Source organism: Cheilinus undulatus, linkage group 18, assembly GCF_018320785.1.
Source record: "Cheilinus undulatus linkage group 18, ASM1832078v1, whole genome shotgun sequence".
Lineage (NCBI taxonomy): Eukaryota > Metazoa > Chordata > Actinopteri > Labriformes > Labridae > Cheilinus > Cheilinus undulatus.
Window position 1 is genome coordinate 25028173 of NC_054882.1, and position 27922 is coordinate 25056094.

Here is a 27922-nt window from a genome sequence, read left to right on the forward strand (position 1 = left end):
AATGCTGTTTTAAGTCTCTTTTGGTTCTCAACAAATGGCCCTCAAATCACAATAAACCATGATAATGGTTGATGAAACTCAACATTATAAAGGTGAATAGTGGTGCTAAATGTCATGATATGATTTGTTTGTGTTGGATTTCTAGCAATCACTGCAATATTAGAGCTTAAAATGGAGGAGCCATATTTGGACATACGACTGTTTAGGAGTGCAAAATTGAGATATGTGGCCAACTCATCTAGCAAATCATACAAATGGTGTTTTCTTGACTCATTATAATGTCTGCTAATAGTACTCAATAGTGCAGTTATAGGTTGTTTCCACCAAGCTGTCCAGCTCAGTTCAGTTTGGAACAGCACGCATTTTTTTGTGTTTCCATTTAGCAAAATTTGGAAAGAGTCCCAAAAACCGACCCGTACTGTCCCACCCTTCCGTAGGGGTACCAATCTCACCTATCTGTCCCAAAAAGGTGGAGCTACACACACAACAATAGGGGGTTGTACAAATGTCACATCAGCGTGCGACACAGCTGCTCGGCTCGGGGCTGCAACACACAGAAGTTTGCTCTATGAGGAGCGGCGAAAACGGGAGAAAAAGGGACTAATGTAATCGGGGATATTCAGACTCGACGGAGAACCAAACTCTTTCCTATTCAGAGGATACTGATATCTGGCCACAAATCAAGTTTCCTGATGTTTATCCAGACCTGATTTTAAGAACACCAAATATAACCTGAAGGCTCACATCAGCCTGGTCTATCCACAATGGATGTGAAACTAAATTAATGCTGAAGTTTTGTGAATACAAAGCTTTAGATTAGCTGATTTTCTGTATTGTAACTAGTTATTTTCCCACCTCTTACGTTAGCTAACTTCTAAAACATCGCCCTGTGGTTGTTGAACGTGTTTGTAAAACTTTGGGCTGCAGCTTATTTTAAAATGAGATCAGCAAACCCAGGATTTCTGACTTAATCTAGTTTAAAATGTAACACCAGCTGAACTTTTACTTTATTAATGTGGTGAATTCTCACAGTACAACTCTAAACTTTCATATTTTGTTGTATAAACTGTTCTAGACTAGATATAGTCACATATTAATGTACCGTTACAACTCAAAACGTTATTTTAAAAAAAAGCACTTTCAGCTGAAATAAAGATGTTTACTCCTTATCCTTTCTACAACTCTGAGGCTGGACCAGCAGACTGTCTGTGGAAACGTGAACCATTTGGGGGTTTAGCTTAAACCATACCAAACTAAGCTAAATCAAACCTGACTCCCAGATGTAAATTGAGCTTTAGATGTTGGCACAGATTGAAAAGAGTGATCCAGTGGTTCGTTTTACTAATTTATTGAAATTTTCAAGGTATAAATAGTAAAAATAAAAATTTTGCTGTTGTGAATTTTGGTCAGTTATATAACCTTATAACAGTTTTATTATATCATTATAATAAAACTGTGAACATTTAAGTCATTTTCAAATGAGGAAGAAGCCACGTTAGCTCTAGAGCTTTAATTTTATGTCTATATATATATATTGTATTTTATATTCTCTGTCATGGCTGATGATTGTGCCTTTGGTGACAGGTTGTCATCTACCTGAATTTCTCAATGAAAAGCAATGTCTTAAAATTTGGAGGATGGATACTGACCATTGGTCTTGCACCTCTTATGTTAATGAAATTTGTGATTCCAATTAAAAAGTGACTAAACTTTTAGAAATTTTGTAAAGCAATAAAAAAATCTGTATTTTAGGTAGTCTGTATGACAGGCCACTGTGTTATGAACCACAAGGCCAAATTTCAGTCATGATAACCATCCCTAAGTTTATTAAATTAAGTTTCAAAATCATGAAAAATGAGGCAGTAAAATCTGCTCTGAGTGGTGTGGGCGTGTCAGTTGAATGAGCCGAAGCCACGCCCACTCACAAAAAATTCTATCCTCTCAGATTTTGAGAAAAAAGGAAAAAAAAACAATCTGATTGGAGCACAGCTGCCTGGCTCTGTGCCAAAGCAGAGAGACAGAAGTTGTTACTGTTTTCTGGCACAAATCTCTCTGTTATGATACTTTTAATGACCCATAGGCCACTGGGGCAGCTAGATTTGGGAAATTTACCTAAAACTGAACAAAACCATCGCGTGTAACTGGCTGGTAACTTTCAGTGAATGGAGTGGCATCAGCTAACATCAGACTGTACTGAGATGAACTGCTTAGTGATTTTATATCGTTGTAACGTATGGGCGGCGGGGTCATTCCCCAGACTCAGATTTTTGCCCTGCTCAAAACAAATCCAGCCAGGAAGAGGTAAAAAACTTTCTAAATCTAAATCCAAAATTCCATCAAACATAGATCTCAGGGTTTTCACATGTTTACAGCCACCTTATTCCAACATTTCTTGTGCTTTAAGACACAAGGTTTGGATTTTACTTTACAGGGACTTACAGGGACTAAGACTTCAATTAGGAATAGCAGTCAAATATAAGACTGGATATTAAATACATTTGTGATGAATCACAGGTTCTTTTCACATGCAAAATAGATTTCAGGATTAAATTCATTTGAGCTTCTTTTCTGAAGAAGTTTAATGAAGGTGGGTTATTTTTTTTGACTCTTTGGATGAGGAAAGAGAACGGAACATCAGGAAAAAACAAGGGTTAAAAAATGTGTGCTGATTAATCTCATGCTGTAGAATGAGTTAAATAAAAAAAAACCTTACTTACCAACTTATAAAACTTGTGTTAAACGTATTTTATTCTGTGGCTTTAAACACAGAATGGGAGTTGTGTGGTCCAAGACTACTGTAGTTGAGTTTTTTTCAATTTTATAAAATGTAGTTTTTACTTTTTATTTTATATTTCAGCTTCCTTTTTATAAACCTTTTTTTTTTTTCAGCAGTAAGGGATACTTGTCAGCGGCAAAACCTAAAAAGGGGGGGGGGCAGGGTAAATAAATCATACATTAAAAAATTAGTTGAAACATGCTACAATTGATTTCTTTTTATTTTATATATTTATTTATATATTTATATATTTATTCTTCAGTCAGATCAGACTATTTTACTTTAAGATCTATGTCGCTTTGGACAAAAGTCTGCTCAATGATTGTTACGTTGTATTTTTCACTTGTCACACTGGTTCTAAGGAGATTTTATCCCTAATTTATTTTATCTTAATTAGCTTTGAAAGCACTTAGGACAGTTTCTTCTTTTCTTTTTTTGTAAAACTTAGTTTTTATAAAGTTACAGTTATTAAAATGATTTTGACATTTAAGTTTTAGTTATTGAGTTTGTTTTAGTTCAGTTCAATTCAACTTTATTTATACAGCATATTTAAAACAACCAGCATCAACCAAAGTGCTTCTCAGTATGAAAGGCAAAAACTGAAATAAGAATAAATCTGTAAAATGATATGAAATGAATAAAATCAGTAAAAATGATTTATTCATTATTTATTAATTTATTTGCACATGAGATATACAGTTGATACTTTCACAGGGAAAGAGTAAAGTGAAGAATGTGCTGGTGAGGTAGGAAACCCGAAGAGCTTATAATTAAACTCATCATGTTATAATTAGAGTTTGTAACAAAGAGTATAATCAAAAAGGCATTTTTCTAAAAACAAAACAAGAGAGAAGCATGAAATAACAGTAAAAGTCAGAGTAAAATCTATCAGATCTGTTGGGATAAAACAATCTCATCTTGAAATGAAAGCCAAAGATTTGTTAACTATAATAACCTCGGTGTGTACTCTGTCCTTTCTCTGCTTTTATTTGTTTTTATGTTGTTTTATTGTGCATGTTCATTGTTTTTATGTTGTAGTTTGCTTTAATATTCTTTTTGGTCATGCTTTATTTTTGCTGTCCTTATTTCTTTTTTTCAGCACTTTATGTTATAAAATATTCTATTTTAATAAAGTGGGTTGGACTGAATTCTGACATCAACACAGCTGTCCACAGCAATGTCGTAATTGGATTGAAATCTGGTCTTGATTGTTATTTTTTCTATCCCAAAGATCAATCCGATCTGAGACTGATGAATAAGTAGATGATCTGTTCTTGGTCTTTCCTCCTCCTGTACCTGTCTGCCTCTAGTGAGATACACACAAACACAGAGGTGCTGAGGTTCATCCAGTCTACATCTACACATCAACTGATATCAGTGATGCAGCGCCAAAACCTTGTATGCCCATTTCTCATGATTTTAATATATATATTTTTAAATTTATCAGTGCTTTGTCACCCTTCACATCTGTCAGGGGGTTTTAACTCATTTTAAAGCAATCAGAAGTGTCAAAAAGATGCTGAGTAGGATCATTCAGAGACATCAGATCTGTTTAATACACAACACTGCTATGGGACATTGGATTCCCCTTTTAAATCTAACTTATTCACACAGTTTTTCATGTATAGAACATAAATTATAACTTTAATTGTTTCCTGGGTCTGAGATCAAGTTTAAATTAAATCTTTGCTGCTTGTTGACACTGTTCAGATACACATTTTTAAAATCATTTTATGTCTTTCACTGTAACTCTACCTGTAATGCGGTCCTTCTCATATTATTGACAGATGTGATTACTGGCAATTAAGATTTAAAAAGTCTGCAATCAATAGGACAGAACTGAAAGTATATATATAAAAAAGGCCCCTCCACATTCAGCGTCTATCTGATTCCACCTTTAAATCTAAATTGGCCAAATTTGAATTTCTATTTTTTTTTTCCCTAAAAAATATGATCAAAATTAGAATAAATGACATGTAAAAGTTTAACTTATAATGAATGTTTCTGTATTTGATGCACTAAAGATTAACAGTGAGGTTCATCTGCAGTAATTGTATATATCCTTGTGTAATAATTGCTCTCATGATATAATTATTAGTAATTAAGCCTGGAAATCTTCAAATCTAAATAGTTGGACGCTGTTTTCAGTTCTCTTAAAATAACTATCTCTGTCATTTTTACCTTTACCTTCCTCTCTAATGTGACCTCTTTGACCTCTTATCCAGCCTGTCCCTGTTTCTTCCTCTTCCTCAGTAGATAAAAGCGAGGATGAATGGTCTCTGTGGGCAAACCAAACACTGAGCGTTATTTGATTCTCTCTCCCCTGGGTGTTATGACTGGGAAATAATTGTACGTATTTGTATTTGTTTCTTTTTTCACTGTGGTGTGCTCTGGGTAATTCTTAATACCTTCTAGAGATTATACGGTAACTCCCAAACTCCCATGATTATAATTAAGCCTGACTTGGTTATAAAATGAGCAAATGGCAATTTAGTTTTGCATCGTGTGAGGGAGCGTCTCTGTGTGTTCCTCCTGTGACTCCATACATCTTTACGTTTCTGAATATTCTTATGATTGGGCTTGAGAGTTTGAATGTGCATTGTGTGTATGTGAGAGGAAAGTGCTGCAGATATATACGGGAATGTTTGCTTAGGCATGGAGACTGCTATCATCTTCCTTCTGGCAAAAAAAGAAGAAGGGGAAAAAAAACACAAACATTCCCTCATCCATTCTCATTCTCCTCCTTATTCTCTCTCCTGCTCTCGCTCCGTTCAGCTCTCTCCCTCTCTCTTTTCTGTATCACTTACAAAGGCAGCCGTTTCCTCCAAAATGAGGCCACGTACGGAAGGTATGCAAATGAAATCATTGCTCGTGGATTAGAATGGGACACCATATACCCTAAATCATGATTGTCAATCATGGCTGGGGATTAAGGGATATGGGCTCACAGACCTAAAAAAGCAACATTTCCCCCCTCAGGCAGATCCCCATTGTGAGGAGCTCTGAGGAAGAAGAGGGCTCCACAGGGGAGGAGAGCAACACTGGAGCACTAGTGCCCCCTTCTGTCTCATGTTTCCTGTACCATTTCATCATCAAACAGCAGCCAGAATGAGCAGAAATAGAGGCTGGCACACACAGGCCTATTCATTTACATTCAGTGTAGCCGCGGGCAAAAAGCTTGATTAGACAAACGCACATGCTTTGGTGATGCAGTGTTTCATCTTCAGCGGAGGAGAGAGAGACCTCGTTTGTGTGTCTGGCAGGAGCGCAGGCTTGGTTCGACATCAGTGGGTTAGCAGGGCCAAAGGCCTTACAAACGTAACAGATGTTTGTTTGCACTCTGAGTGAATGCGTTTAGCACTGAAGTCCCTTCACCATCACAATCAATTTGTTCTTTGTGCTGTCACTGAGGGATTTTAATATGGAGTGTACACTGTATGCGCTTTTTATGTGCATTTGTATGTCTGCCAATTTAACAGCCAGTTGTGTGTTAAAGCATGAATTCATGTAAACTGAATTTATCTGAAAAAGTAAGCATTTTTGCTGTTCAAAATATGGAGAACACTCTCACAATAATGGAATTTAAAACTTACTTGTAAATATGAAACAATATTTACTCCAATAGCATGTCAAAGTTGGGTTATTTCTTGTTTTTGATCAACACAATTTGCAGACAAACCCATGCAATTACACAAAATTTAGCTACAGCTTTAGTGCCAAAGTGTTAGTGCAATTGCAGGCAAATTGCTGTAATTGCAAGAAAACTTAGGAAGCATTTCAGTGCCAAATGTCTGCAATTGCAGGAGTTTGTCTGCAATTGCACAAATACTTAGAAAGTGATTTAGTGCTAAATATAGGTACCAGTGTTTTTGTGCAATTGCAGACAAACTCCTGCAATTGTACAAATAATTAGGAAGTGATTTAGTGCCAAATACCAGTACCAAAGTTTCTGTGCAGTTGCAAGAGTTTGTCTGCAATTTCACAAATACTTAGGGGTTGATTGAGTGCCTAATGTCATAACCAAAGTATTTGTGCAATTGCAGGAGTTTGGCTGCAATGGCACAAATACTTTGGTACTGCTTCTGTACCAAAGTGTTTAGGCAATTGAAGGCAAACTCCTATGATTGCACAAACAATTACGAAGGGATAGCACGCAAAATATCAGTACCAAAGTATTTGTGCAATTGCAGAAAACCCCTGCAATTGCACACATTTTGCTACTGTTTCAGTGCCAGTGTTTGTGCAATTGCAGGCAAATAGCTGTAATTGCATGAAAACTTAGGAAGTGATTCAGCACCAATGTATTTGTGCCGAAGTATTTGTGCAGTTGCAGACAAACTCCTGCAATTGCAAACATACTTAAGAAGTGATTCACTACCAAATGTCAGTGCATTTAAGAGTTTGTGCAGGATTTCATCCTCTCCAGGAAACCTGAAAAGGTCTATTCTTTTAACAGGAGCATTAAAATAACAGGAAAGTATCATTTGTTAACACAATATCAATAAGAATGGACATTTTTAGATCAAACTTGAACTACTGCAGCTTCAACTAAACCTAATATTAAAAATGACAGATTTATAAAGAATATTTCATCATAAAAATAACAACAACAGCTTTAAAATAGGCCCCATATTTGATAAACAAGGACTCCTTCATATTTGGGAGGCAGTGCAGCTCCTCACACAGAGACATGTTTAGTGGATTGTGTGTGCAGACCCTGGAGCCCTCAGCTAGAGTGCCAGTCTGTTCCTGTGGAGCAGTCAACCAGACAAGCCCAGCCAAGAGAGAGCGAGGCACAGGCACCGGGCCAGGAAATAGCACTGGAAAACACTCCACTATGGCAGAGAATTAATAGTGTTTTTATAGGAGAAGATGAGGGGAGGGGGAGGGGGTCGTGCACACTAGTTTAGTGTCATCGAAAAGGAATCGAGGGAGAGTTTCTTTGAGATGCTGGAAAAGAGAAAAGTGAGCAAAAGGAGCAGAGCTGGCAGCACTCACATCCTGCACAGTGCAGCACCCGTCTGCCCAAGACTGAAGGTGGGGCGGCACCTGTGCCGTTCTGGCCCAGGCATTGAACGGGCAGGAGGTCAAGGCCAGGGCAACATCTGCAGCACATCAGAGGGCCTGGCTGAGTGCCGGCATCAGGAGGGTCTGTCAGAGGAAAACCTGAAAGAATAGATTGAAATAAAGACAACAAAGTGCTTTCTATGGTTAGAAAGTTTATACATTAATCTGCACTAAACTGCCCAGTAGCACTTCCATTATTAGTGTGTAGATTATTATCAAACTTATGACACAAGTAGAATTGAATGCATGATCCACAAATACAGATTTTACCTCCATGTGCCTCAATCTGTCTAGTAAGAACAACCTGACTAATTTAAGGGGGATCCTTATTACTGTCCCTGTGCGTTTACTACAATCAGACCACCTGAGTCATCCCTCCGATGGCGGCTAAATTAAACCCCACTGAAATTGATACGAGCCGCCAGCGCACTAAAGAGCAAATCATTATGCATCATTAGGTGAAGATTTAGTTTAAACGTGTTTAGCAGGAATTAAGCAAAGCTGTTGTTGACATGGATTGACTGCTGTAATGCTTTATTGTCAGTGCTCCAGGAGGTAGAGGGAGGGCCGGCCTAGTTGGGGTGGCAGGCAGCACTGCGCCGAAAGCAAGGATTTATGGGATGTTGGAGGACTAGCCGGGTGTGTAGAGAGAGTGGAAATACAGGGAGAGTATGGTCGATGATTTGGCGGAGGGGGACAACGGGAGGGAGATGCAACAAATGTGCGGATCTGTGGTCAGTGGAGAGGAGGATTCACTGGTGGAAATTTATCAGTCTTAAACATGGATTGGCATCTTTAGGATTCCTTATTCTGTACTCCTAAACTAAGAGAGATCAAACAGAAGAAGAATTTAGCTTTAAAATGTTTCTCACTTCACTGAAAAAAAGTCATAAATGGGTGTTAAAAACAAAAAAAGTCAAGAATCTGCTCATTTGACAGACTATAAAAGCATAATGTGCAGAGCAATGGGCATCTTACTGCAGACTGAGTCTTATGACGCACTAACAGGGCTTTTTTTAATTGATACTAATTTAGTTATAATAATGTGATACACCATAAGGACAAAAGTATTTGGCCACATCTGTAAATTATTGAATTCAGCTGTTTCACTTAGACCTGTTGTATAAAATCAAGCACCTAGCCATGCAGTCTCCATCTGCAAACATTTTTGAAACAAACTGGGTCAAGTGACTTCACTACTGTGTACTGTGATGAATGCCACCTCTGCAACAGTTCATGAAATTTCATCCATGTTGGATATTCAAAAGTCAATTATAAGGGACATTATTAGAAAGTGGAAGCATTTAGGAACAACAGCAACTCACCATGAAGCAAAAGACTATTAAAAAGCATTAAAGTTTCCAGTGTTCTGGTGATTCCATAGCTGAAGAGTTCTGAACCTCAAATGACATTAATGGAAAAACTAAATATGTGCGACAGGAGCTTCGTGGAATGGATTTCCATGGCTGAGCAGCTGCATGTAAGCCTCGCATCACCATTACCAGTGCCAAGCATCAAATGGAGTGGTGTGAAGTACGCGCACAGTCTGAGTTTGGTGGACACCAGGAGAACATTACCTGCCTGACTGCATGTTGCCAACTGCAAAGTTTGGTTTAGGAGGGATAATGGTATGGGGTAATTTTTCAGTTTATTAAGCTAGGCCCCCTATCTCCAGTGAAGGCCGATCTTAACGCTTTAGCATACTAAGACATTTGGACAATGCTATACTTCCAACTTTGCGGCAACAGTTTAGGGAAGGTCTGAGTGAATGAATGGCCACAAATTCCCACAGAAACACTGTAAAATCTTGTGGAAAACCTTACAAGTAGAGTGGAGGCTGTTGCAGCTGGGGGCCCAACTCCAAATTTAAATACAAGTCATTATGGTCCCTGTTGGTGGAATGGTCAGTTAACAAAGGGTACAAACCACCAAGATTAGGAATGTCCTCATGTTCAACTATCAATTATTGCAAATAGACTCCTGCATAATCTAAAAAATTGTGCAAATTAGATAGTGTGTGGGTTTATGAACAATTATTATTTCCTGTCCTGATCACCTTTATCATATACAAATTAGAATTTAGTTCATCTTTGTTGGTAATCATTACTTTTGTTCATTAAAAGGGGATTTGCCGTTTAGAAACACTAAGTATGGAAAAATACTGAATTTTGACTCTATTTTCTATCTAACAGGCCTTCAGGGATGCACTGAAGGTGGTTTGCTGCTTGATGTTAGCCCCGATGGAAGGATTTGGACACGCCAGATAGACTGTCCTCTGATCTTGGTTTTTCAGGGTCGATACAGATTTTGCACTGTTTATTAGACCAGTAACCAATGTTTGGAACTGATGTGCTTTAACTATGATTTGCAAAATGTGGCCAAAGTACAACTGCATGATCAAAAAATTAAGTTAAATGAACAATTAAGCCATATCTATATCCACATGAGCATGGCACAAAACAACACAGCAGGAAAACAGGAAGTGATTCCCTATGCTTACTGTGTCAGTGGCACCCAGGATTATTTGTTGATTGGGTGGTAGTGGTACTCATGTGACATCTAGCCAATCAGATTGTATTCTATGAAGGACATTGAGACTGTGGAGAGTGAAAATAAAACCATTGGAAGACACAGCTTGCAGTGGAGCCTCGGTTAAATGATTATCTTTAAAATAAAATGGAGGTACCGATAACGAGCCAAATGTCAAATATCGGCCTCAACAATCGGCCAGGCTGATGATTGGTTGCCCCTAGTTTTATATATCCATTGCAGTTGATATATTTCCCATCCATCTTGGCTATTGTCCATACAAGTGTCCCAGTGTTTCCAAGTGTTTGGAAAAGGTAAAACCTTCCAAAATAACTCTGATAAAGTTATTGGAAAAACATTCTGTCTCAATTATGACAGGCCAATCAGAGCAACAAGACATAATGACGCAGTGGGTATGCACAACTTATTATATAGTGTGAGCCTGACATGCGGGGACTACCATTGTTTACGAGTGGTGGAGCCAGTTGGAGAATTAAACTCAGGAAAGAGGCAGAGAGAGAGGAACAAAAACATCTTTTCTGCCTCATTACAGAAACTCACCAATTGCTAAACTGGTCGCCATTGTTAACGGCTTGCAGTACAACTAAACCACGCCTGTCGCTACCACCTTGTTATTCTTAAACCACGCTGATCGGTCCGCTAATTTCTCAGACAGGGCACAATTGTTTCAGATTGGAGCTTTGCAGGATGGATCTGCCTGATGACAGGCATGGAATCTGGCCAATCAATCCACTTTGCATGGTTAGGAAATAGAATCAATTAGAAGTTGAAAAACTTCTCTGTGTTCATACAAGTTTCCTCTCCTGTATGACACTGCCATGTTTGTCCGTGTTGCCGTCTTTATGCGTCTGAATGTGTATGCAAGAGCTGCTGAAAGCGACGAGTGTAAGAGAGGACAGTCTTATCCAGCTCTCCAGTGTTGACTGTATCACTAATCCCCTCCACCTGCTCAAACAACCACCCCCAAAAAACACATCCCCCCTCCTCCTCCATGTGCCTGCGCTGGGAGTCCCAGGGGCCGGGCCGCACCTCTGCCTCCGTCTCCACACCAGTTATCGTCGCTGGCCCGGCTCCGCTCCCCCAACCCCTTCCTGCACGGCACACATTAATCGCTGCAAAAACAAATAGTTTTCAAATGTTTGGAAAGACCCTCTGTTTGCATCAGGGCCTAACAAAATAATTTTTACAAGCTATCCAGTTGTGATTAGGGCTGAGAGAATTGAATTTATGTGGCATTGATAATATTAATATTAGCCTAATTAATTATGTTGTTTGAACTTGCGCAGCACTGTGTGTACCTTCTACACAACGTCAACCAGCCGGAGCTGGAACCGAGCTCTCAGGCGTCTCTATCTCGCCCGGCTCTCCCACCAGTCCATGACTACTGCACACAATTCATCAACTCGTAGATATCTAATCCCCTCTGGCTCTGCTCACTTCCTGAAGTCGGAGAAAGAACTTTCCTCTGGTGGCAAGAATTCCCATGAATACTTGATGACTTCTATAGAAAAGGAGGGCTGTTTCATCTCACTTTGAAAGTGACATTTGCACAGAGAACTGGCCAAACTTTCTATTAACAGATCCCCATTCATGAAGAATTTTCAAAAGAGGGCAATTATAAAATGCAACATCTTTAATGAGTCACAAATTAAGGTAAACAGCAGTACAGTGGGAGCAGCTTTGTGTAGGAGAACGTTCAGGCATCAGGGACATAATCTGCCTTCCTTTTTTTAAGCGCAGAAGACAGCGAGAGGCTCAAGTAAGCCCCCTGTGAAGAAACCGTCCTCTCTGCTTTGAGACTTTAAAGTCCCTTGACCCAGAAACACTTCAGATGTAGCCCCAAAATGGCTTCAGACTGTGTGCACCGCTGGATGAGCAAGTGTTGATCTGTGCAATTACAGTGACGCATATTCACTGACCCATTACACCGGTCATCTGAGCCTAAGAGGAGGACCACCCAAACCTCCAGAGAGCTACTCAGACCTGTTTGGAGCCCCGATCACACTTCTCTTCAACGGCCTCTTGACCTTTACTTTGTGATCGAAGGTCTAAGGTTAGAGAGGTGGTCATGTGTCTCTCTCAGCCAGACAAAGCTCTATCTCATCCCCTACAGTTCATTATAATGAGCAGTTTTCTTACAAAGTGCCACTGCATGTCTGACTTTACACTGTGATTGTTGGCCGTCTCCCTTTATAGCAGCTTTAGGATCTACTCCCATGCACATGTGCAGCCGCAGAATTGATATATTTGGCACAATCAGAAGATCTTCTTTTCCATATAATCACAGAAATCAACTTACAGAACTTTTAGTCATGTGGATTAGTACTTAAAAACATATCTTTAGCCAATAGACATACATTTCTTCAGCTTGGGAGGAATACACAATGAAAACAGGCAAAATGCACATTTCCCACATTCAAGGAGCAGCGGCCTTCCTCCCAATGATGACCCAAAACATCCCAGTAAAGTCTGTATTCTCGGGCCGTGCCATTTCATCTCCAAAGCAGGGATGGGTTTCTCCAAGGTGCATGGGTTACTGGACGGAGGGCATGGAGGGGATAAATCAGTCATTAACTGAAGTGTCGGCCCAGTCTGGCTGAGCGGTAGTCCACCCTGAGCTGGACGAAAGCGTGCAGGAGGTTTCGGTCCAGATTGGTGAGCTGTTCGCCTGAGCAGACCTGTTTTAGGTTATCAGGGGCGACGACAAGGAGGTTACAGAGAGCGTGGAGGGTGTCGAAGAGCTGCAGCACCAGAGGGACCTAGAAGAAAGACAGGCATGTGCATGGCTGTGTAAATAAGTGCATTTGATTTAAGTACATTCACAGAAAAAACATGAAGAAACTTTTGAATGCATCCTGTCACATCTAATATACAAATCTGCATAAAAGTAACCAAACAATTACAGCACTGACCAATCCAGTTTACATATTTACAGCTAGATTCTTCTTAGAGACATGCTATGATCCATGACCAATGCATCCTGGACCTATGCCCCCTCCACACCCCGCTCACCCTGAAGTCCTTGGCGCACCGTCGGTATTCAGCCACGTCGCAGATGGCCAGCATGCCTCCCATGGAGCTGTAGCTGTACTGCTGTAGGTGCTCGTGAATGAGCCGGTGGAAGCGGACGCCGAACTCCGTCAGCACTGTATCCACATTTTTACCATCCATGGACTTCCGCACGTGCTCCACCTGGCGACTGACGTAGGCACAAACCTTGGAGCAGGCCTACAGAGGACATGGGTATAAGAAGCATAGAGAGCAGGCCGACAAAAACGACTAACAAGGAACACAATCTGAAGACTTCCGTGTTTATTCTAGTCGGATGGAGAAGATAAGCATGCTGCTTTTGCTAATTTGTTTTTTATTTTGCATGTGAACACAGCGGTTCTCTCTTACTGCAGTGTACTGGATCATGACATTGTTCTCATCCTCAGGCCTGAAATCAGTCTTCTTCTGCTCCGTCGCTAGAATGTGTTTCATCTGCCCGACCATGCAGTTCAGTGTTCTGTGAACAGCAAAAAGGCAAAATGAGACTCTGTTCATTGTTTAACTTTGACTTCAATAAGTATTCACCCCCTTGGATGTTTTAACATTTCATTGATTTCATAAATCAGTTGTGGTCAATAGGATTTGGCCTTTTTGACCAAAAACTAAAAAAACTTCTGGGCTTTGACTTGGCCACTCCAGAACATTCATCTTGTTGTCTTTAAACCATTTCTGTGTAGCTTTCACTGTATAATTCAGGTCAATGTCTAACTGGAAAGTAAATCTTCTCTCAAGGTGTAGTTCTCTTGAAGACTGAATAAGATTGTCCTCCAGGATTTTTATTTTTTTGCATTCATTTTGCCCACTACCTTTACAAGTCTTCCAGGGCTCGCTGCAGAGAAGCATTCCCACAGCATGATGCTGCCACCACTGTGCTTCACAGTAGGGATGGGGTGTTTGCGGAGATGTGCAGTGTTTGGTGTTCACCAAACACAGCGGCCAAAAAGCACCATTCTTTGGTCACATCAGACCAAAGAAGTTTCTCCCACTTGACCACGGAGTCTCCCACATGCCTTTGGGTGAACTCTAGTCAAGATTTAATCTGAGTTTTCTTCAACTGTGGTTTTCTCTTTGCCATGCTCCCATAAATCTTTGACTGGTGAAGAACCCAGGCAACAGTTGTTGTATGCAGTCTCTCGCATCTCAGCTGCTGAAGCTTGTCACTCCTTCAGAGTAGTCATAGGTGTCTTGGTGGCCTCTCTTACTAGTCTCATTTTTGCATGGTCACTCAGTTTGTGAGGACAGCCTGATCTTAGCAGATTTACATGTGCCATATTCTTTCCATTTTTTTGATGATGGATTTAACTGAACTCCGGAGGATGTTCAATGCCTTAGAATTTTTTTTGTATCCAATCCCTGACTTACTCGTTTCAATAACCTTTTCTCTGAATTGCTTGAAGTATGCTTTTGTCTCTGTGGTGTTATGGTAGCCAGGAATACTGGTTAAACAATGACTGGACCTTCCAGACACAGGTGTCTATACACTACAACCAGTTAAGACAAAATTCGCTGCATTCAGGTAATCCCCATTTCACTAATTGGGAGACTTCTAGCACCAATTGGCTGGGCCTCTCCCCTAGCTCAGTCACTTTAAAGGGGGCTGAATATTTATGCAGGCACTTATTTGACATTATATATTTATTTAATTGACTCAGCTTTGTAGAAATATGTTTTCACCTGGAAATTAAAGATGCTTTTTGGTCAAAAAGCCAAATTATTTTGACCATGATTGATTTATAAAATCAATAAAAGGGTAAAACATCTATGGGGGTGAATACGTGGTTAAAGGCATGGTATTATCACATGTAAGAGCAGTTTAATAACACTGACCTGTCAATTCCTGTGTCCAGTTTCACTTCCATCTGTTCAATCACCTCCTTCTTCTTGTGCAGGCACTCAGCCAACTTTGGCGATGAGCTGGAAACAGATTTAAAAAAGGTAAAAATCCCTTTCATCTTAAAACTATGTGTGCATGAGAGGCAGTACTAATGTGATAATAGAGAACTGTGGGATATGTGTGATTTCAAGCTTTGACCCAGAACTGACCTTATGAGAGGCATGAGCTGGTCATTAAACTGCTTGTCAAACAAGTGGAAGATGGAGTTTGCCTGCTGAACCACGTCCAGGAAGTACAGGTTGGCGTTCTTGGCATCTGATGAGGGAATTGCTGTAGATCAAAGAAAGAGAGAATGAGTTCAGACAATAAACACAAAGATCGGCAAAAGGACACATCTCTAAGACAGTTTGGTTTGTTCTCTGTTTGGAATGAAACAGAAGCAAAATGGAGAAGCTTTAACAGCAGTGCTCTGCTTTAGTATCAAACTGAGAGGAGAAAGAACTCAATGTATGTTTTTTATTTCTTTGATTAGGAATATTCTTAAAGAAATGATGACTATACAATGGTTGAGTTCTACCTCCATTCCACCTCCATTCACAGGAGCTAAAAAAAAATATTTGGATAATCAACTGAAAAGCAGTTTCATGGCCAGAAGTGGCCTGTTCCCTGATACTTCAAAATAAATGAAACAGACAAAGGGTCAAGTGGTAAACTGGCATTTTAAGCTGTTTCACTAACATAAAGATCAAGAAAGTATCAATACAAGTGAAGGAGGCACACTGAGGCTGACAGAAAAAATAAATCCATCAGAGATACCAAAGACTTAACCTTGCAAAGCAGCTGGATTTGCCACAATCCATGTCAGTCATCAGGCAAATCCATCTTACAAAGCCCCAATCTACAATGTCTGTGCTGGACCAGAAAAAAGTTGGGACTAATGGGCGTCACCTAAGGAGAAGCAGGCAGAAGCTACAAACGGGGTTTAGTTGGGCTGGAAGCCAATAGCAATGGCTGCCGCCAGTGTAACAATTAGCTCAATCATACATTGTATCAATGTATACAATTAGCTCAGATGTGGCTGTTGGAAGAGCAAAGAGGGAACTGAAAATTTCTCTCGGCAGAAGATAGTTTTTTGAACATCTTCTTTTAGCCTTCGTTATGAATTTAAGCCACTGATAAGCTCCACTTTTCATAAACTACAGCAATGCTAGTACTGCTGAGGATGGTACTAGGGCTGGGTATTACCACTGACTGCCTGAACTGATGCGGTTACGGTTCACAAGAACCAGATTCTCTTCTATTCATGATTCAATTTAATATCGATTTATGAAGGGATGTTTTAGCTACACAAACCATTTTTGCTTCAAAATTTAAGAGACTCTCTGAGAATTAAATTTGGAAATACAGTTCAATCTAATATTATTCACCTCACTAGTTAGTTTAATCAATTAACAGCTGCATTTAATCATCACAAACTAGTGAAACTGAAAATTTTTGTTTTGCTTTTTAACCGGTGCATCTGGTCTATGATGATTTCATGTAGCTATTACTGGATTATTCTCTCCAATTAAAAAGAACACCATAAAGAAAATTATTTTATTAATTGCCTGGAAATGAACAATAAAATACCACCTACAAATCACTCAGAGGGGCTTAAATAATTAGACTATTCCTGATCCCCTTCAGAAGAAAGTAAATCCTCTGTGTGGTCAGTGTAAAGTGTCCGTTCTCATACAGGAGGACTCTTCGTGAAGTAAAAGCTTGTATTCTGCACAGACTACTTTTCCTCAGATTTATCTTTGGCAACAAGCTTCATCTGATTCCTGACCAGGCTAAAGGCTGATGACAGTGCAAGCTACTTGTGTGTTTTAAGGCAATAGATATCTTTGGTTGAAAGGCAATGCAAAGTGCACTTTTTAACATAATTTTTTTCACTTATTTTACACCACTGGTGTAACTTAAGACAAAATTAGCTGCATAAGACCAATGAGGCTTTAATATGTCAAAGTTGGCATGAAATGAAGTCATTGTAGGCTGAGGTCTGGATGACAGTTCATATTCTTAGATAAGCTGAAGTCAATGGTGCTGGCCAGAAATTTGCCTTAGACATGGGTCACTTATAAGCATTTTACATAAGATAGAGGCATCACATTGAAATACAATCTCCAAACTCTGCTGTTTTCTGAGCAGTCTGGATATTTTACATTTAAAAGTTCTGTACATTTGTAATTGATAAGATACACTATATGGACAAAAGTATTTGGCCACATCTGTCAGGTATTAAAATCAGGTGTGTGGAATGGAGGTTGCGAGCCACGCCTTCTGGTCTAACATCAGTGCCTGACCTCATAAATGCTCTACAGAATGAACGGACACAAATTCCCACAAAACACTCTTGTGGAAAGCCTTCCAAGCAGGGTGGAGGCTGCTATAGCTGCAAAAGGGGGGGGTCAATTCCATATTAAAGTTGGTGTTTCATGTAAATCCTGCATGTAGATCAATGTTTATGCCATTTAAAACATTTTTAAATGACATCCACACCACACAGACATCTCACCTCCCTCCATAAAAAACTCCTGTATTACAAAGTTCAACTCATTATTCCATTATCCCGACCAGTTAAGCCTCACGTAGAGAGGTGGAGGGACTTGTTAATAACTTAGTAAAACACAGAGACAGCAGAATATTATCAGCTGTGACAATTAAAACCGCAGGACTACATCTGCTTCTGTCACACTCTCTGTGATGCATGGTCATGTAATTAGGACTGCGGTGCTGACTTCGGTATCTCTGTCTCTCACGTGTTTGGCTCTCAGGATGTGGTCTCATGAGATCGTAAAAAAGTTTGTAAACTTCGTGCAGATTGTCCAAAAAACTGTGCTTTGCACCCTGACGGCTTAGAAAAACACCAAGCAGTTCCACATTGTTTCATTTTCAGCCATCAATTGCTGCTCCAACAAAGCAGAAGGGGAGGAGGGAGTGAACGTAGACCTGTTTAAGTAGAATGCAATTCACCCAATTTCTCTGCTCTTGCAGATCATCGATATAATCTATGTCTTCATGATCTAAGATCATCCCATGGTGCACCCCTACCCTCTTCCTACCTCCAAATCTACCATGTGGTTCAGAGGATGAAACAGGTCCATGCATAGATACAACAGTTTTAGAACATCTCCTGCAGACCATGCTCGAATATGCATGATAGTTCCCAAAGACCACCTCTTAAAGCCTGATTTATGATTCTGCGTCGCATCGACGGCGTACGCCGTTGTTGAGCAGTCGAAGTTCTGCGTCGAGCGCGTCGCTCTCCAGCGACCTCCAGCCCTGTGTTCCTGGAAATTTCTCCCCAGGAGTTACTTGCCATTTGGCAGTCCTTGTAGTGCTTTCAGGAGGAGTTGTAAAGGTGGTCGTATATCCTAACCTCCTAGATTATTCTCTCTTCAACTCGATCCATCGTTGAAACACTCACACCGCTCCACAAAAACTTTAAAAATGGCGGTGCTGCAGGAAGAAAGACCAGAAAAAGCAACTGCTGGAAATGACGTTTTGAGCATACCAATCACAGCCGTGTCGCTGTGACGTGTAGTTAGGATTTTTTGGAGGTGCGTGTCAGGCTACAGCGTGGGGTTCCGCATTGACGCAGAGGGCTACGCGTAGCTACATCCGTCGACGCGATGCAGAAGCATAAATCAGGCTTTAAGTGGACTTTGGAACCATGCTAAAAGCCATTGTGCTTGTTTTCACGCTGATCAAACAAACTGATTTTCGAGTCTGGTCCTGGGTCTATAATGTGAAACCAGCTTAAGTCTCTATGGAGCTGGACTTTGTCATCGTGGAAGTGATTGTAGGCTGAGCCCTAGCTTAAGGAGTTCTGTAAAGCAGACGCTTGTGTGGCCATCAAGTGCTGCCATGGTTTTATCCCACTGTGACTGACTTCTTTCTAAAATCTGGTGGTAATGTGCAGACATACCTGAGAGGCCAATCTCCAGAGCATAGTCGATGTGTTCCACACAGAGATGCTCAACCAGCAGCAGGAAGATGGAGAAGGCATTCTTGGGCAGGTCTGAAGGATCTGATAGCTGAGTAACACAAACAGAGAAAAGGGTTTTCTCCCCAACACAACAAGGACTTTCTCTCTTAACTGTTTTTCCCTTAATAAATAGTCTTACCCTGTTGCATCTCTCAAACGCATGACGTGTCTCCTGAAGCAAATTCACAACAAGCTCTGGGGACAGAAAAGTCTCCCCATGGGTTTCAATAATGGGGCCAAGAGGGAGGTTGGTGCGCTGCCTGATTCGCTCCTTCAACTCCTGGATGCTGTAGAAAAACGCAGGAAGGGATTATTTTACAAACTTAGGACTGCAAATTTATCCTCATCATAAGCGAGTTCCTAAATCTGACCTGCCAGTGCCGATTGGTCGTTTTTGGTGGTTCTTGGAGTCATAATAGCGCTGCAGAATCATGGCACCTCGAGTGCGAAGGTACTCTTTCTCCATGTCTATGTAGCTTTCCAGGTAAGTGGAGAAGATGCTCTTTATCAGCTTGGACAGAAATGTGTGCTTGTCTGAGCCCAGGTTGAACTCTGTCAGCTTGGTGGCCAATGTTGTGGTCCTGGACAAAAGGTACAAAAGTACGACTCAAAATGTTAGCACAGGGTATAAACAGAATATCTCACATAAAGTTTAATATGTTCTAAAAACTTTTTCAAGACCCTATTTAAATATATTAAGACCCCGCTACTTTGACAGTCATGCATCATTTGTGAAGATTGTAGGTTAAAAATGTGACAACATAGTCAAGAAATGCAAATGGTATTTGTTATTGTAGTGTGCAAAGAAAGCTTTCTTTGAGATATTAACAGTGCTAACATTAACATACTCTATGCTAGCATCATACTCGGCAAAAGCTTCACTGTAATATTGCTTTTTATTTGTGAAACTCTGTAAAATGTGAACAAGGATCAGCCTCAGCTCCAACACTTTCTCCACCCCCCACCCCCTGAAAACTTGCATTTATCCATCATTTACAACAACCACTGTTGACCAAAAAAGAAAAAAAAACAGCGACAAGATCTAAGACCTTATTGTCTTGCATTCAAGCCTTTTTTTAAGTCCCTGTTAAGTGATTTAAAAAAATCTGTGTTTTAAGTTTGTTGCATGTAAGGCCACTGTGTTATGAACCACCAGGCCAAATTTCAGCCATGTTAAAACATCTCTAAGTCATAAAATTAAGCTTGAAAATTGTAAGAAATGAGGTGTGTCAGTTGAATGAGCCGAAGCCATGCCCACTCACTAGAAATACAATCCTCTCAAATTTAAAAAATGCTTCTAAGCAGAGCAGAGAGACGGAAGTTAGGGGTGAAATACACTGTTTTCTGGCACAAATCTCTCTGTAATGATACTTTTTCAAAGACCGGTAGGCCACAGTGACTGATAGATTTGGGAAACTTACCTCATGGTGATAAAGCCACAGCATGCAGCTGGCTGTTAACTTCCGATGAAAGCAGTGACATCAGCTAACATCAGACTGTATTGAAGTGAACTGCTCTGTGATTTTGTATCACTGTAGAGTTAGGGGGTGGGGTAATTCCCCATCAAGACCAGTGCAGTCATAGGCTCATATATTTGCCTTGCTCAAAGAAAACCAAGCCGGGAAAGAGGTGAACAACTTTCTAATGGTCTAAGGCAAAAATTCATTCACACGTAGATCTCAGGGTTTTCACATGTTTACAGCAACCTTATGCCAACATATCTAATGTGTAAAGACACAAAGTTTTAGTTTCACTTTACAAGGACTTTAATACTTATTAAAAGCCTTAACTTTTGCTAAATTGATTTCTCAGCTTTTTATACTTTTTAAGGCCCTGCATACACCCTGTAGCATACTATGTAGACAGAAAATTACATAAAAAAGTATACTGAATGAACAGGTGAATACCTGGTGTAAAGGTCATAGAGGTTTTTGAGGTATTGTTCTACATCTGAGTGTCGAGTTTCATCCAGTTTTTCTCTGACGTGAGCCTGCAGACACAAAGATTTTAATCAGAACATGAAAACTTAAACATGACATATACTGTACGACAAAACCAATCATTGAAATACCTGTAGTTTGTTTTCAAAGATGTTCTGGATGAGTTTGGCCATAACAGTCTCTGGGCTGCTGAACACCTCGCCCACCTGCTTGTTCACCCTCTGACAGAGGACTGCAGTGTCTTCAAACACATCGTTCCTCATGTAGGCCCCCTAGATACAAATACAGAGGGTTGGTCACGAGTCTGTGGATGCTGCAGAATTAAAATGTAATATTTAGAATAAGAAAAACACTCACTTCTTGGCACTGCTTGATGTAGACATCCACACAGTGTGCATAGCCCTTTAAAAATAGATGCATTACACCATTAACTATCCTGATGCTCGTACAAAGACTTATAACTAATGATCACAAGGCCCTAAAGATTATACATAACCACCAACAATTACTCTTCCAAATACCTTGAAATGTAAAAGAACTGCTGCCACCTCTCGCATCCGTCCAATCTCACCCCTGCGTTGAGCAGCAGTAAACTCCTGGATTAGCTGCCTCTCCAGGTCATGGTACTTACCTGGCAGAAAGCGGAAAAAACATACAGAAACCTTTATTTTCTGTAACAAGCCTCTACTTCATCATCAGTTAGGAGAGATTATGGTAGATAGTAGTTTTTCCATAAACATACTTGCAATCTTTGCCTTGACATCTGCAAATCTGTTAAAGAAACTGACAATTAATCTTCTGGGAGAAAACAAAATGGTAATATCATAAAAACAGATGCATGAAATAAAGTGGTATTTTATTTTCTAATCCATCGGGCTTACACTGTGAATAATTGTCGACATCACTAATACACCTCCTTCCCCTTGTTTGACAGTACTCCCTTCAAAAGCTGCCTTCAGGATACCTGACTCACCTGTCGAATGGCAGCTCCTGGGCAATGAGATGCAGCTTCTGAATTATATCAGCAGCCTCCTTAATCTGAGAGAGAGAGAGAGAGAGAGAGGGAGTCAGGTGAGGCAAAAAGAGGTAGAGCATGGCAGGACCATGACAGGTGGACATCCAGACAAAAAGCTGGCAGGCCGCCGGCAGTGTCTCCACTTGGGGGATCATCATTTCAGTGCAGCCCTCCTCCACCTCCCCATGTTGAACAGGGAGCTGATAACAGACAGGCTGCGCTCACCTGGGCATCGGCAGCAGTAACAGCAGCAGTCCTGACTTAGCAGCACATCCAACTCTTTATTGGCATGCCTTTTCTGAATGGGCTGTAATCCCACAGGAGTCTAAATCGCCTTCAATAATCTGTCCGGCCAGGGATATCTGTCTCAAAAAAAGGGGACCCTGTCGAGAACCCCCCTCCCTCCCGCCCCTCCTGACATACACACTGGCTGAAAAAAGCCCCAGACCTACGAAAGGCCCGCCGTCCGCAACTCCTCTGTTCCCGCAGATGCCTGCCTCAGCTAACATCATTACTCTGCTCCCGTGAGGAGGATCCAGCCTTTCTGCTCGGCGAAGGTTTTCTAAGTATCTGTCCCCCAGCTAAGATTAGCTAAATCCCATGTAAGTAATGTAGCCGTCTCCCTGCAGTCAGGGTTTAGCAGCACTTGTCTCCACGCTGGCGGCCCAGCCCTCCCTTTCAGAAGGATTAGCAAAGCCATCCCCCTTCAGCTATTCACTTGCAGCTTTCCTCTTTCCCCTTCGTCTCGAGGTATGCTCAGGAAAAAGGAATCTGGCCAGATATTTCTGCATGCCTCTCCGGAAAAACCAGCTCCATCTCTAGCTCTCGTCTTTGGGATTGACCCCCAGACTCGCTGCTCTGCATCCACTAATGATGTTGCTACTAACAGGAATTAATCTAAAGCATCCCAATCTCTGTGCTGTCCCTAAGAAAACTGCATAATCAAACTTTTGGGGGATACTTGTCTGGCATCAACATGGCAGAACTCAATAAAAGTGTGCATCTCATCTCTATGCATGCATGTTACCACCGCCCTTAAATGTCCCATAATGCCACACGCTCTTTGCCTCTGTAATGTGACACAAATGAGGACCAACCAAATTCCTGCTCCTGTAAAATGCAATTAGGGTTGACATGAGCATGTTGACATCCATGCTAGTCAATCAGGCGGCTATTGTCACACAGCAAACGACAGTTTATTAATCCAAATTAGCCGAGGGATCCAACTAAAGGGATAAACTTGACAAATTAATATGGATGGTTTACCTCATAATCCTGTTCATTCTCACCTCGAGCTGTATCACAGCAGGGGGTCCGGAGTAATGGTCATACAAACACACCCCTGCTGATATAAATGAAAGGAACATATGCACTATTCTCACCTTGTCTGGGTTGTTGAAGACGTCACTGCGCAGGTCTCCATCCAGGAACTCATTGAAGTAGGTCATAAGACGCTGAGCTTCCACGGCCCTCTGCCGAGGTGTGTTCACCCCCTCAAGTTGGTCCCCAAGGTGGCAAACCTTGGTTGCAACATAGCTGATGTGCTCATCCAGCTCCTGGAAATGCTGAAAGGCCACCTAGACAGACAGAAACATGGAGGAATATAAAGAAAAGATTTATCATATTTAATGCAATTAATAAAAACAAGCTAATCTGGCTACTTGATCATCTTGCATACCTGGTTGCTTCTCTGCAAGTCTTGCACTTTGTGAGCAAATTCCTTGGCCTCACGATGACACTGATGCTCAAGCTTCTCCACCCGCCGCTGGATCTTCTCATCCAATTGCTTCAGCTCTTCTATGTGGTTCTCAAATTCTTCTAATAACCTATCAAAGAGGAAAGAAAGAATAAAGAGGTTATCAGTGCTTTATCAGCTAACAGTAAATCCTCCTAAAACAGGTAAAACACAGAAAAATGCTTATTCTGGAGGGGTAATTGAGTACTATAAGGTTAAATCTGTCCCACTGACCTCCCAGCTATAGATATAGTTAGCAACAGAATAGTCCCTGATGCCTAATTCCTGGGTCCCCAGACTTAAGAAGCTCTGAAAACTAGCAACTTCGTCAGCTGCATTTTAAGTGCCATCAGGACTGCAGAGCAAATGTTCTAAGTCAGCACCACATTTCACAGAGCAGGAAACATCCCAAAATGATGAGTGTATAATCTCTTGACTAATTCCCTCGGCACTGGCTACGGCTTAAAGACATCTCCCATCCCGTTTTCCAATAGACACTCATTCCCTGTGCTGGTGACTCACGGTATGGTGGCCTCCACAGATATGTTGTCTCTGACTCCTCGCTAAGAGCTTCTGAGGAGGTGGTGGCAACAGTTTTGTGGGGGAAGTAGATAAGGCAGGGATGGATCCATGGTATAGTTAAACTGTTATGGCATTTTTGCTTACGAGAAATTACCCGGCCCCCAAGAGTAAACACAACAACAAGAGTGTAAATACCATGAAGAAAATCTAATGCATAGATATTTCCTGTTTTTCTTGAGTCAAACCATCAGAAACACTCAATTAGCATAGGAGACACCAAGATATGCTTAAGAAAGTGCAGGGGGGCAACACAGTTTCATTACTTAGTAGTTCACAAGTTGACAGTTAAAGGAGTGAGTTAATAAGTCTTAGTTTACTCAAGGATAAAAAAATAAGGTTGCCAAAATATGATATTTTTAATAGCGTATTTTAAAGCAATACCATCTCCATTATTCTTATGGATGCGCAATATTCTCTGAATGATATCAGGATAGGCAGATATCAACTTAGAAGGTTAATCATCAGTATTGGCAGGTATTAAAACTCTGCTGATATTTACAATCCATATATATGCTGTCAACACTGGCCCGTGTATATAAGCTGTAAACATCGGTCGTATGTAAAAATTATTTTGTGGAGTTTTAAGCAAATCCAATCAACCTACATCATCTGAAATCTTTTTTTTTTTGAACATCATCATTCTTTGGACTTTAAAGAGACTGAAGTTTTAAATCTGGACAACAGCTCTATAAAAGTATTGGTATAAATATTGGCTAAAATGAATGAAATGAATCGATAAAATGAATCCATTAAGGATCCATCCATATTAAAAATGTTGGCAAACTCTTGCATATTGTAGTTGTGCAATAAAGACAGTTTACCGAAGTTTGATTACAATTTTTGATCATTAAAGACTTAGAATTTCCCAATACTGGGTGCTTAATTTTGTTGCTGTGGTACTGAAACAGGTACAAATATTGTATAAATTCCAGAATCATGACAACCCTTGGGGTAAAATCCATCCATTCTTTCTTGTGTTATCTTTTAGAAATTAAATATCTGCTCTAAACAATTTCCTATTGTTATTTTTGCTAGTATAGGGTGCATCTTAAAAATTGAGAATATCAAGTAAAAGTTTTTTTTTTCCAGTAATTTACTTCAAAAAGTAAAGTTTCCATATAATCAAGATTCAACTCATACAGAGTGAAATGTTCCTCTGACTTTTTTAGTTTTAATCTTGTTGATTAAGGCTCATGAAAATAAAAAATCCACCATCTCAAAATATAAGCATATTGTGGAAAAGTTCAAATGCAAAGGTTTCTGAGCCTTCATTCTCACACTCTGGTTAAGTACACACAACTGCAATCATGCTGACTTGACAAATGTCTAGAAGACAATCACTGACACCCTACACAAGGAGGGTAAGTCACAGAAGTCATTGCTGAAAGGGGGGGCTGTTCTCAGAGGCTGTAATAAAGCACATTCATAGAAAGTTGACTGAAGGAGTAAAGTGTGGCAAGAAGAGGTATACAAGCAGCAGGGATGAGCACAATCTTCAGATTCAAAGCAGATTCAGGTACTTAGGGGACGTTTACAAGGAGTGGACTGAGGCTGGCGTCAGTAGATCAAGAGCCACCACACACAGACAGGACATTTATGAAGATACTGATTTCCTTTTCCAGCAGGATTTGGCATCCTCCCACAGTGAAGCCAAAACTACCAGAAACTGGTTAGCTAACAACTATGTTTCACTCGCCAGCCAATTTGCCTGACCTGAACCCCATAGAGAATCTTTGGGTAAATGTCAAAAGGAAGATGTGCGACACCGGACTTAATAATCCAGACGAGCTGAAGGTTGCTATCAGAGCCCAGGTTGGTCTGATAGCAGCCTTGGCTCCATGCCATGTAGCATAGATGCAGTAATTTGAGCAAAAAGAACTCCAACCAAGTACTGAGTGCATAAATGAGCATAATGTTCCAGAAAGTCAACATTTCTGTATCATAAGCCCATTTCTTGGCTGATATATTTGTGATATCCTAATATTTTGAAATAGTGGATTTCTGATTGTGAGCTGTAAGCTGTAGTCAAAGATAAAAAAAAGGGAAATATTTCGCTTCATAAAGATGTTTCTAGAATATGTGGAAGTTTCACTGGGGTGGGGGGAGACAATTTTCAAGATAATTCTTTGTGATGCACATATATGTATAAATTGATCCTGATAGAGAAAGAACATCTTGACATCAATATCAGTAATAGTTATCAAAGATTTAGATTTAACTTACAAAGTAAAATAAACCATTAAGACTGTAATAAGTCTTAACACTGTGCACAAATAGTTAACACTTATAGCACAAATAAAATACATGACACTGTCAGCAGACAAGAGTGTAAAGCAGAAATTTAAAAAACTGCACCTACATAACTTGAAACAGTATGAAAGAGCAATATTTAATGAAAGCTACATGCATGAAAATAAAGTTCATTGGCAGTCTGAGCATTTCAAGAAAAATATGCCTGTTGTTTTGTCAGAAATGATTTTTATACACACATGAAGATGCAACATTGTTGCGTTGCTTCAGAATAGGTTTCACGTAGAGGAATAGCTACATTTAGGGACCAGGTGAAGCACCAAGTAAAAATCAAGGTTAACATCTGAATAGTAATGTTGTACCTTGTTGCTGACTGAGAAAAATGTGTTTAGTAAATGTGCCTGACACCTCCTGCAGTACCTTTTAGGGTCGAAAGCCTCTGCTCCTCCTTTAGAGCCTCCTCCGGGTGTCCTCCATGCCAACCTTTCAATGTATTCATCCGCATCAAAAGGCTCCTGAAGGGAGAGAGATTCATCACGATAATGATGGTTTTCTTCAACCAAAAATAACAGCCAAGCACAGACTATACTACTCAAATACAGTTGATAGATAAGTAACGGTACGCGTTATTATAACGTTAGACTTCATTTTGGTTTATTTCACTGCACACTAGCAGGAATTAACGCTGAAGTTCAACCCAACAGAACACAAAGACAGTATTATTTTTCACTTCAGAAAATACCACATATATTCACATCTGTGAGTTATTATTTACTCCCTATACACGCTGAAATTAAACGAAGACGGTAGTAAATTATAGTTAGCATTTAGCCTGACAGCTAGCTCTTCGTGCTGCAATCATTTTACCTCGAACAGCTGAGCAGTTGTTGCCATGTTGAGGAGATTCAACCAGCGGCGATGTAAAGTAAATTTAGAGGAAGAGGCTCCCAGTCGGCAATTCTGCCGACTTCCTCATGGATTTACTGATATGGTGCAGTTTTGCCCTTTGTTGACAGCTAGCTTAGCAGCACAGCTTCCTGTATGGGCTGCGAAGGGTGGGGATAGCTGCATGAAAGTGCGCATGCGTGGAAG

At 40.4% G+C, this 27922-nt stretch overlaps 1 protein-coding gene across 1 annotated transcript; it reads right to left on the reverse strand.

The window, feature by feature from the left end:
• Positions 1–12008: 12008 nt before the first annotated feature.
• Positions 12009–27893, reverse strand: exoc5 (exocyst complex component 5). Its single transcript, XM_041813415.1, has 18 exons — positions 27698–27893; positions 27251–27345; positions 23942–24089; positions 23646–23840; positions 22222–22286; positions 21991–22019; positions 21770–21879; positions 21606–21650; positions 21380–21520; positions 21216–21298; positions 19680–19889; positions 19448–19595; positions 19249–19357; positions 15488–15608; positions 15272–15358; positions 13793–13901; positions 13406–13621; positions 12009–13152 (listed from the first exon to the last, which is right to left on the reverse strand). The coding sequence occupies exons 1-18, from the start codon at positions 27722–27724 to the stop codon at positions 12964–12966; spliced, it is 2127 nt and encodes a 708-aa protein (XP_041669349.1). The 5' UTR covers positions 27725–27893; the 3' UTR covers positions 12009–12963.
• Positions 27894–27922: the final 29 nt, after the last annotated feature.

Coding starts and splice junctions, on each gene's coding strand:
- exoc5 (XM_041813415.1), bottom strand. CDS start 27,724: ATGGCAACAACTGCTCAGCTGTTCGAG. Junction 19,358..19,447: donor CGTTTGAGAGATGCAACAGG/GTAAGACTATTT, acceptor TGTGTTACTCAG/CTATCAGATCCTTCAGACCT. Junction 13,153..13,405: donor GGTGCGCCAAGGACTTCAGG/GTGAGCGGGGTG, acceptor TCTTTCTTCTAG/GTCCCTCTGGTGCTGCAGCT.